Source organism: Tetrao urogallus, assembly GCF_951394365.1.
Source record: "Tetrao urogallus genome assembly, chromosome: 3".
Classification (NCBI taxonomy): Eukaryota; Metazoa; Chordata; class Aves; order Galliformes; family Phasianidae; genus Tetrao; species Tetrao urogallus.
Window position 1 is genome coordinate 92944299 of NC_136815.1, and position 11219 is coordinate 92955517.

The 11219-nt window shown below is 41.0% G+C and overlaps 1 protein-coding gene across 1 annotated transcript in view; it reads left to right on the forward strand.

Moving 5' to 3' along the window:
* The window catches only part of CNTNAP2 (contactin associated protein 2), a gene marked incomplete at both ends in the record, with an annotated part of 665714 nt that extends 656055 nt beyond the window's left edge, over positions 1-9659 (forward strand). The window contains 2 exons of the mRNA XM_079533370.1: positions 7974-8045; positions 9460-9659. Coding sequence (XP_079389496.1) covers positions 7974-8045; positions 9460-9659 — 272 coding nt within the window. The remainder of the gene's footprint in view (positions 1-7973; positions 8046-9459) is intronic.
* Between the last annotated feature and the right edge of the window lie 1560 nt (positions 9660-11219).

Below are 11219 nucleotides of genomic sequence, written 5' to 3' on the forward strand. Positions count from 1 at the left end.
GCAAAACACTGTGGATGCTGGGACAAAAGGGGGCAAGCCATAAAGACACGTATCAGTCATTTCTATGTAACTGATCCTTAAAGTCAAGTTCAGGGTTTTTGTCAATAAGAAAGCTTTTTTATTTGCTCTCTAGACAAATAGGCCATTCAGCCTCTAGATTAGTTGTCTTGCATTTCTGTTAGCCTTGGATTAACATATTTCTAATTTCTAATATTAGTTCTTCTAAAAAAAATTTATCACTGCAAAAATATAGTTTCCATCCCTCCCCATCCACTGCTGGCTTTTTGCCATGCTATCAGAACATTATCTTGTTCAGCTTGGGAATACTTCTTTTCCTGTTGCTATGGTGATCCTTTCTTGGTGGTGATGAAGCACAGGAATTGAGCAAGTCATTTGTTTCTAGAATGTGACTGTGGTGGCTTAAAAAAAGAAAGAAAAGACACTAATCAAAACTAAGCAGATCATCAATATTGTTCCCCTCCTGTGTTTTCCTCTCATCTCAGTTACATCAGTTCTTGTGAGACAATCCAATTTCTCTTGCTTACTTGAAGAGTAGAAGGGAAGCAAAGAGATGACCAGGTTATTTTAAAATGTCCACCTTTGCATATTGTCTAAAGCCAGTGAATTACCTGCCTGGCATACATGTGAAAACAAATGCCAGTATGAAGCTGCAAGTTGCGTTCATTCTAAGTGTGTAAATGCAGTGCAGTATTTAATATGGGATTTAGTTAAACCCATGCTAGGTTCATCATCACATTGAGAATTAAATAGACTGGATTAAATCTGCGGTGGTTTTTTTCAAGTGTGTGATTTGATTTTTTTTTCTGACTTAATGGCTTTCTTCTCTATTCTTGTTGAAGGTGAAAGGCCTTGTGTTTTAAGAATGAACAGCTTGCTTTGAAATGTGTATTGAGCACGTCTGGCAAACCCATTGCATGAAGATATGCACCACTGTCATCAAGATTAATATGTCTGTACGATTTACTCTCTTTTTGTTGGTGATGGTGTCAGGAGCAGAGTGTCAAAGGGCTGAATGTAGGTCATATGATCCATGCTCACCTAATTGCTAACTGGTTACCTTTGCTAATATATGATAATTGATGATAACAGGCAATTTCTGGGCTACGTGTTACAAGTGACAGCACTGAAGGCCACCTTCCTGACTCAGATTCTCATTAGATAGGTTCCCATGCTGTACCACTAGGTACCACATCCCAGAGGATTGAGCAGCAGTTCTTGAGGAGAAGCTGTGTGAGAAATGCACTGGCACGGATGTGGCTGCCAGGATGGGAAATTCTTGCCTTTGTCAATGAGTTCACAGTGGGAAGAAAGAATCAGAAGCATTACTTGCTAGAGCAACCATCATAGGTTATGGACACATGAACAAAAGGATCTTTTCCTGACTGTGGACACTGAAAGAGCGTTGATAGCACATCCTGAGCTTAATGTCCTGTATGCATCTGTGAATTCACATGGCAAACAATGGTGATGTGTGAATCGGCACTCGCTCACTGTAAGACTGTACTGATTGGGAACAAAAATCATGTACTTACTTCATACAATTATGTACAGCTTTCTCTGATCATTAGAAATACATAATTTCACTGTGAAATCTGTGGCATTCTGTCCAATGTATCAGACAGCTGACAAGCTGCCACACTGGCATTCACTGAGAGACCAGCGTTGTAGCGATTTCATGAGTAGTGATTTGAGCACTAATACTGCTACCTAACATCAAGACAAGAAGGTGGCAAAAAGATCCTCTTCAAAGGCTGAATGTTTTCCACAAGCAGTAATTCTAACTTGGAAAATAGGAATGGCACGAATGAGTAAAAAATTGGAGTAAGAAGCATATGGATGCCCAAGTATTTCATGTAACTGCCTTCTTTTTCCTTTCCCTAGGCTGAAAAGAACTTCACTTCCTGGGTTACAGTTAAATTTGGATTGAAACAGTCTCCTCTGACCCGTCCCTGATCCCTTGTCCAGTCCTTTTTTTGTTCAGAAGCGGAGATCTTTTTTTCAAAAGCGCAGAAGCTGATCTTGTTTGTATTATGTCTGTGAGAACTCTTCTCCTCCAAGGACTTCAACATCTCTTTTTTTCCCTCTTTTTTTTTTCTTTTTTTCTCAGCTGTTATAAACTTACAGACACAGGGAACTGAGTGAGAGAATAAAAATACGTAGTAAAAATTCTCTTCCTCTCCTCCCCACCTCTACCACTGAGAACAGTACCAAAAACAGTCTTTTTTGCCGCAGAGAAACATATAACAAATTTTTAATGCCACAATACACAGTATCTGAGTTAGCAAATGCTAACGCCGAGATCATAGGCATATAATGCACCAAGTTTAGTGTGAAGTGCTACATGTATTTTTCATAGGTGCTGCAGAAGAACAAATCTGTCTGTTACTTTCTCCTTCCGAAAAGGCAAATCTTTCTTTACTTAAGGTTTGCTCTTTGATTTTCTTGCTCATTTGGCTGGATTTTTAGTTTTGTATTTTGTTCCTCTCAAATATTCCTTGTGGGTCTGTTATCAGCAATTATCTGAATACAGCAAGGCTTTGGTCAGCACTTTACTTGCTATGAGAGCACCAAAGCATTTCATGTTCTATGTTAATTATAAATGGAAGCATTTGTTTGTCTTCCTTAGCAGGTGAAATGTAAGCCCTGCTCATAAAATGTTCATGAAAGTGATAACTTAGGTCAGCAGTTCTTATCTGGAGACCCAGTGTCAAACAAGTGCTACTACCGGGAATTAGACAGATGAACTTAGATCTTTGATGACTGAATGTGTTCTTACATGCTGCAAATCAACTGAAAATTTGGAATGGAAAGTGATTGAAATAATGCATCTGAAGCAGGATTTGTTCGTAACTATCTGCTCTAATATTTTAAAATAAGGAAAAAAAGTCTTTTGTATACAGATATTGGTTTGTAAACGCAGAAGGTATTTTGATCGTGCCTTCCAACTACTTTGTACAAGTATTCGCTTGTGGGCAGAAGAAAGTGTAAATGTTATTACTGGGAAATGAACATTCAAAGAGGAAAATGAGGGAATTGTCTAAGCCATCCCATTGAAGGGAACGTGTTCCCTGTTTGATATTTCATCCAGGCTTGCTCTGAAGGAGTGTAAGCTGCAAGGCCGAGTCTTTTTATAGGGTACAAGCTTTTCTGTCCCTTTGCCAGGAAGATTACATTTTAAGAGCAAAACACAGAACATTGTACTGTATAAAACTCCCATTTCCTCCTCTGCTTAGGGGTGTGGACAGCAAAACTTGTCTGCAGTGTAAAACGAAAGGGTTGATGAAGCTCCCAGTGGAGAAACAATGACCTCGACTGTTTGGATAGCTGATTCTGAAATCTAATGGTGGGAATTTACATTGTACCAGTTTGCTGACCAGAGAGTGTTTGCTGAACTTTCCCCAAATGGTGTAATTATTCATTCTTAGCACTCCTATTTTTCATTTCAAATTTTGTGCATTTTTACATAATCTTCCAACTATTCTTTCCTCTGTAATCTTTAATTACTTTCCCACAGAGTCACAGATGTTTTTGTAAGAAGTACTCAAAGGACAATATTTCTATTAAGCCATCATTTCAGAGAATTTTTTAATTTATAATCATTTGACATTGGCATAACGGCATGGATTGAGAGATTTTCACCAAAAAAAAGTTAAATTAGATTTTTTGGTGGAAAAGCTTATATTTTCCATAATCTCTATGCATAGCTTTCTGTCAAGGCCCTGCATGGCAGGGGGATTAGACAAGATGACTTCCAGAGGTCCCTTCCAACCTCAGCCATTTTGTGCTTCTGTAATTCATCAGAACTGATCCGTGTAAAAACACTTGAGATTCAGTATCTCCTATAAAAATTAAACCTTTCAAAATGTTTTTGACCTAATAGAATGTATCTAACATAATTTAGTTTAAATAATTAATCAAAATAGCATTACCATGTTGAAGACTTTATTATCACCCTCTACAATTACCCGAAAGGAGGCTGTGATGAGGTGGGGATCAGCTTCTCCCATGTAACTAGCCATAGATCTAGAGGGAAAGGCCTCAAGTTGCACCAGGAAACATTCAGGTTGGGCATTAGGAAATACTTCTCCTAGAGAGTGGTCAGGCATTGGAACAGGCTGCCCAGAGAGGTGATGGAATCAACATCTCTGGAGGTATTAAGAAACATCTGGGTGTTGTACTGAGGGACATGGTTTAGAGGGAAATATTGGGGGTAGGTGAACAGTTGGACTGCATGGTCTTAGAGGTCTTTTCCAGACTGTCCATATCTCTCTGTAGGGCCTTCCTACCCCCAGGCAGATGAACAATTCCTGCCAACTTGGCATCATCTGCAAACTTACTGAGGGTGCATTCAATACCCTCATCCAGGTCATCAGTAAAGATATTGAACAGAAGAGGCCCCAGTACCAACCCCTGGGGAACGTCCAGTGACCAGTCACCACCTAGATTTAACTGCATTCACAACTACTGTCTGATCCTGGCTCTCCATCCAGTTCTTTACCTAGTGAAGAGTGTAACCATCCAAGCCATAGACTTGCCAGCTTCCCAAGGAGAATCTTGTGGGATTAGACTTTGCTGAAGTCTAAGATGAATGATGTCAACAGATTTCCCTCCAGGCAGGCCTCTTGATCATAGGAGATCAGGTGTGTCAACCAGGACCTGCCTTTCACGAACCTGTGCTGGCTGGGCCTGATCCCCTGGCTGTCCAGAACATGCTGATTTCTCTGCCCACACCCACTGTCTGGACCACTTTTCTACTCTGACAGTCATTTTACATTTCAATTTTGTGAATTTGCAAGAGGCTTTTATGTGGAAAGCATCATGAAAAAACCTACCTCTGAAAATGATAGATGCAAAATCACGCCTACCATAGTGAAGCAAAATTATTCACTCAGCGGGAAGCAGTAGGACTTGTGACTGGCTGCAGTGTTGCCATGATGGATGGGAACCTTCTTTCAAGTTAGAGAGCTATTTGGCAAACTCAATAGTTTTCTTAATGGAGACATTTAGATTTCAGATTTTACCTGAGGGTCTGAGAGCATAAGTTTAAAATTCAGATTTATTTTCCTGCTGTTAGTCCTTCCTTTTCATTGCTGTAAGGATAGTAGTATGGATAGTGCTCCAAGATGTCTCTGAGGAAAACTAGTATGGAGTTGTGAATTTATTTATCTGACATTCAGAACAGCTTTTGTTTTAGAAAGGCACAGAAATGCATTTTTTAGAAGACAGAGTGCCAACGAATGTCAGAGACAAGTGCCACTGACAAAAACTGCTGGCCAGTCCCCCTTCATTGAGTCCTGAGAAATGTTCTTTTGTATGTTCCACAGGCAACCATACACAGCTGGCTCAACATTCCCCAAGAGCATACACACAAACCTCTTTTCAGGCCACATGGCAAGCTGAAGCAATTCATTCCATTGTACAGCTTCTTCACAATACAAAAGGAACTTTATTGTGCTTTTTGCTTCATGCTAACAGAAAGCCAGTCGAATTCCCTTTGACAGTTTTTTGGCATAGTGAATACATCACTGGCCTGTAAAATCAACTTATTTAAATATCACCTAATCCATCAGACAAGAAAAATACAGCTGGGATTTAAGTATTGACATAATTAGGAATTAGAGTCCTTGATTATTTGAACTGTTTCCAGTTAAATGAGAATGTCAGTCTCACCTCTGTGCCAGGGAGGATCATGGAACAGATCCTCCTGTAAGCTATGCTACGGCACATGGAAGGCAGGGAAGTGATACAGGAGAACCAGCAGGGATTCACCAAGGGGAAATCCTGCTTGACCAACCTAGTGGCCCTCTATGATGATGTCACTGCATCAATGGACAAGGGTAGAGCCACTGATGTCATCTATCTGGACTTCAGTAAGGTCTTTGAGGTGGCATCCCACAGCATCCTTCTCTTCAAATTGGAAAGATACGGATTTGATGGGTGGTCTGTTCGATGCATGAAGAACCAGCTGCAGGATGGGTCCAAAGAGTGGTGGTCAGTGATTCAATGTCTGGGTGGAAATCGGTGATGAGTGATGTTGGTGCTGGACCAGGGGTTGGTGCTGGGGCCATTATTCTTTAATATCTTAATCAGTGACATCAACAGTGGGGTCGATGCAAGTTTGCTGATGACACCAAGCTGTGGAGTGCGGTCAGCACAATGGAGGGGTGAGATACCATCCAGAGAGACCTAGCCATGCTTGAGCAGTGGGCCCAGGTTCACCTAATGAGTTTCAACAAATCCAAGTGCAAGGCCTTGCACCTGGGTCAACTCTCATTACCAATATAAACTATGGGCATGAAGGGATTGTGCCCAGCACTTCTGAAAAAGACCTGAGGGTACTGGTGGATGGGAAGCTGGACATGAGCCAGCAAAGTGCCCTCAAAGCTCAGAAAGCCAGCCGTATCCTGGGCTGCATCAAAAGAAATGTGGCCAGCAGGTCAAGGGAGAAGATCCTGTCCTCTGCTCTCCACTGGTGAGACCTCACCTGGAGTACTGCATCCAGATGTGGAGTCCTCAGTACCGGAGGGACGGAGACCCGTTGGTGCACATCCAGAAAAGGGCCACGAAAATGATCCCAGGGATGGAACACCTCTGCTGTGGGGACAGGCTGAGAGATCTGGGGCTGTTCAGCCTGGAGAGGAGAAGGCTCTCAGGTGACCTGATAGTGGCCTTTCAGTATCTGTAGGGGAGCTACAGGAAAGAAAGGGACAGACCCTTTAGCAGGGTCTGTGGTGACAGAACAAGGGGAAATGGCTTCAAGCTTAAAGGGGGTGGATTTAGGCTAGATATAAGGAAAAAGTCTTTTACAGTGAGGGTGGTGAGGCACTGGAACAGGTTACTTAGTGATGTGATTTATGTCCCTGTCCCTGGAGACTTTCAAGCGAGGCTGGATAATGCCCTGGATAACCTTATCTAGCTACAGACATCCCTGTTCCTTGCAGGGGAGTTAGACAAGATGGCCTTCAGAGGTCCCTTCCAACTCCAAGGATTCTATGATTCTGTGAAAGGCTTTTAAAAACATTTTCCCTATCCCAAAATCAGTACCGCTGACCAAACAGCAAATTATTGCAGCCCCTCACCTAGCTCCCTAGGGTTGTACAGTTACTGCAGCATCTAGGTGCTGTGTCTGACTATAAAGAAAAGTTTCGATGACAGGCTGAATTGATGAAATTGTTTTGTGGTTTAACCTGACAAGCAGCTAAAGGACACACAGTCTTTCACTCCCGTGCCTCCCAGTAGGACAGGGGGAGAACTGGAAAAATAAAGTAGACTGAGATTAAGACAGAGGAGGAAAAGAGAAATAACAGTGATGATAATTTCATATATGTGTAATTACTGTCTATATATATACACACACAAAACAAGCAGTGCACTGAACAATTACTCACCATTTGCTGACCGACATCCACCCAATCCTTGAGCAGTGTCAGATTCCCAAGGCCAATTCCCCTCAGTTTTATAGCTTTTCTCACATGATGTCACATAGTATGGGATATCCCTTCAGTCAGTTTAGGTCAGCTGCTTCTGTTCCCTCCCAGCTCCTTATGCCCCCACAGCCCCCTCACTGGAAGGGCAGTACGAGAGGCGGAAAAACTGAAACCACCTCTGTACAGCACTGCTGTGCAACACAGTTTTTCTCCTACAGCCAAAGCTGAGCATCACGTGTGTTCTCATGCTTATGAAAGAAAGATGTATTTATGATTTTGTGCTAATGAAACCTATCATATTTAGGTTAGTAGAGTAACAAAATTACCTTCTGTGTTAACAGCAATGCTTATTGAAGGTACCTCCTTTGTTTTGTTTATCCCTGTGTCATAAGGGGTCAGATGATAGTGAAAGATAATTTTCTTTCATATTTATTTAGATAAATCTAAGTATGCCAGATGTATTTCTGAACTAGTTCGGTAAGTTTTGCTGATATTATAACATGATCTGTAATTCTCTGTTTACAGCCAGTGCTGATTTCCCGTACAATGGTCAAGCCATAGGAGATGGAGTTAACAGAAACTCTGCTATTATTGGAGGTGAGAAAAATGTCTACTTTCCTAAGAGATTTTGCAGCACAGCTGTGAGGCTTAGTTGCAGTTGGTGACATATTCAACCTATTTGCTAAGAACTGACTTTGGGAAAATCACACCAAAGAAGTTTGTGTAATTCTGTTCAGGTAATTTGTTCTAGTGAAATGGCTTGTTTTTACTTAGTTTATTCCCTTATATTCAGTTTTAACCACATCAAAATATTCATATTTTTAATCTACATAACAAGCATGCTTATGAGGATCTATTCTTGAATACTTATGGTAAAAGAGTCATTCATTTATGTTAAATGACAAGGACGCTTTTCCAATTACATCAGATTCAACATGAATCTAAACCCATTAGTCGCACTCTTGACAGAAATAACTCACAATCTTGCCTTGTTTTTTAAGGGCCAGGCTCTGCTTATATGCCTGGGAGTGCCATTCTGTGTGATAGGGTCTCAGGTGATGGGAAGTAATGCCAGAACTTGGATCTTAAATTAGCATTAAATTGAAGACTTTCAGCCAAGCTGTCTCCAGCTTGGATCCTGAATAAATTTATACATACCTACAATTTGCTCTACCCATCCCTCTGTACTGAAGTGTTACACCAGAACTTTCTGGAGACAACTTTGGTAATGCAACAAATTCTGAAGGCATATAAAAATGTTTTAAGGATTATTCTAATATAGTTTAGTCAGTTCTAAATGCATATAAAATGACATATTGGTGGTGAGAAATATTTTGTCTTGTGAAGCAACACTAAGTATAGTAACGTGTAGTCGAATGGAATTTCTTATTTCTTTTCCGTGTCCCCAACAAAGGACTGTGATTCCATAGCCAGGTTTAGGTCAGTTGCTTTAGTTTTGATTTGTTATTTTTCATTTTTATTTTATTATTACTAATTATGACTTTTAATTTATTACTTTTACTTTGGTACCCAACTATACCAGTTGAGGATAGTATTGCATTCCTCAGAAAATTTAGAGCATGCGTGAACAATCTGGCTGCCCAACATGTTTGACATAAGTGACATAAAATAATTCTGTCTGATTACAAGATTTTTTTTAAATGACAAATGTAATTTCTTCATCCTGGACGATGCTCTAGCGTCCTCTATCTCTGAGTAACTGCCCAGCCAACAGCATATCCCCATTTCATCCCCTCATTTTAGGAACACAGCATCCTCTGCCTAGAGGTCAATGAAGCTCACCTCTGTAACTAGGTATTAATGTAAAAGGTAGACTATGGAACGAAAGTCACCAGCAGCTTCCCCTCATTTATTATAACATAAATTTTAGAGAAGTGGAAGCCAAGAAACTGCGGTGATACTCAGCTGCCCACGTAGCTGTGAGCCTCTGTCTTTGTATCAGAATCTGTTCTTCTCCTTAGTGGCATCTTTTCTTTCCTCCTCTGCTCAGGCGTCATCGCTGTGGTGATCTTCACCATCCTCTGCACGTTGGTGTTCCTGATCCGCTACATGTTTCGCCACAAGGGAACCTACCACACCAATGAGGCCAAGGGGGCAGAGTCAGCTGAAAGTGCCGATGCCGCCATCATGAACAATGACCCCAACTTCACAGAGACCATCGACGAGAGCAAGAAGGAATGGCTTATCTAAGCCCATAGAGAGGGAGCTTGGGAAGGGATACAAGCTGGGCCAGGTTGGGACTGGAATGACTCTTGCAGTGGGGAGAGAACATTCTGCATTGGAAACTTCAGCACACATATGGTAAAAAGATCAGCACAACTAGAGGAGCAAGTGACAGGAAAAATCACTGAGACTGGAGGAGAAAAATATCACAAGCATTTAAGAAAAATACTTTTAAACATTAATTACAGTGAATCAGTGAATTGCCCTTCTGTATTCAAACAACTGTAACAAAGAACAGTTTCGCAGCTTCAGCATTGGTTAAAATTTTCAGTAATAACTATCTTTTTGTGTATGTGTTTAGAGGTATTCTAAAGAACAAGAAATGGGGCCTTTTTCTTTTTTTTTTTTTTACTTTTTTTTTTGAAAGCTGTTTAAAATGGAGGTGGTTCTGTCCTGAAACAAGTGGCGGAACTTTGTTCTGATGTTGTGTTTCTTCTTATCTGGCCACTTCCCCACAGGCTGCTATCAGCCCTGCACCTTCACTGTATCATGCTTCATTTTGGTGGTGTTTAAACAGATGAGCAGAGCTGGGGGCAGACCTGAGGGGTGAGGAAGGATACTTAATGCAGCTAAACCTTGCCAGTTTTTCAAAATGTCATCGGCTCTTCTCAATACTGGCAGGATTCGTCTTTTTTTTGACACATGTACTTCATTGATTCTGTACAGTTCTCATCAGCAGTGTAAAAATGTTATTATGACTTCTACTACTACTACAACTGCTTGTACTGGAGAGGATGATCATAAAGCACAGCACCCTTATTTTTTATTACTTTTGTGAACTCTGAGGGCGGATGGTGCTGTGCAAGTCTGTAGACCTGTTCTTGTGTCTTTGGCTAGGGCTCTGCTGACCCCAGGCACATGCCAGTCTAAATTCAGCTCTGCCTGTGCTGGTGTGTATATCCTGGACTTAGGCATAAGCATTGTAGTAGGAAATAATAGCCAAATTTCATTTGCTTCTGTTTCTTTTTTATAGGCTGTCACAGAAATATTAACTAGTACAGCTCTAGTCAATGTATTTAAACTCATGGACTTCACATGATACTTTTTACAGCTTTGGCATAACAATTCACACTTTAATTTTATTTATTTTTTTAATTGCCTCCTGAAGAAAGCCTCTGCTGACAGCATTTGCACAGGCAGAAAAATGAAGCAACAAAGATGTGAAAGCTCTGCCTCGAGAGCACGTGAAAACCACACGGTGCTAGAAATGACATATTTTTCAATACGCAGATTTACCTGAACTATTACTTATCTAAAGCCTTTTTAAGAATGTCAAGGAGAGTGCCAAGTGCATCATTTTATCCCATGTCCCCTCTTAGACCATGGAAGTTGCAGATCCCACCTGAGAAGCAGGACGGTAGTTGTAGAAAGGCAAGGGGGCTGCCTGAAGATCTTGAATCCTTTGATGGCAACAAAGAAGCTGTAGCTTGCCCTGTGCATGTATGCATGGTCCTCCAGGTCTGATTTCAGAAATCTAGGGCCTTGCTGGGCAGTTTTTGCTGGAACAAGGGAGTGAATGTATTGCAA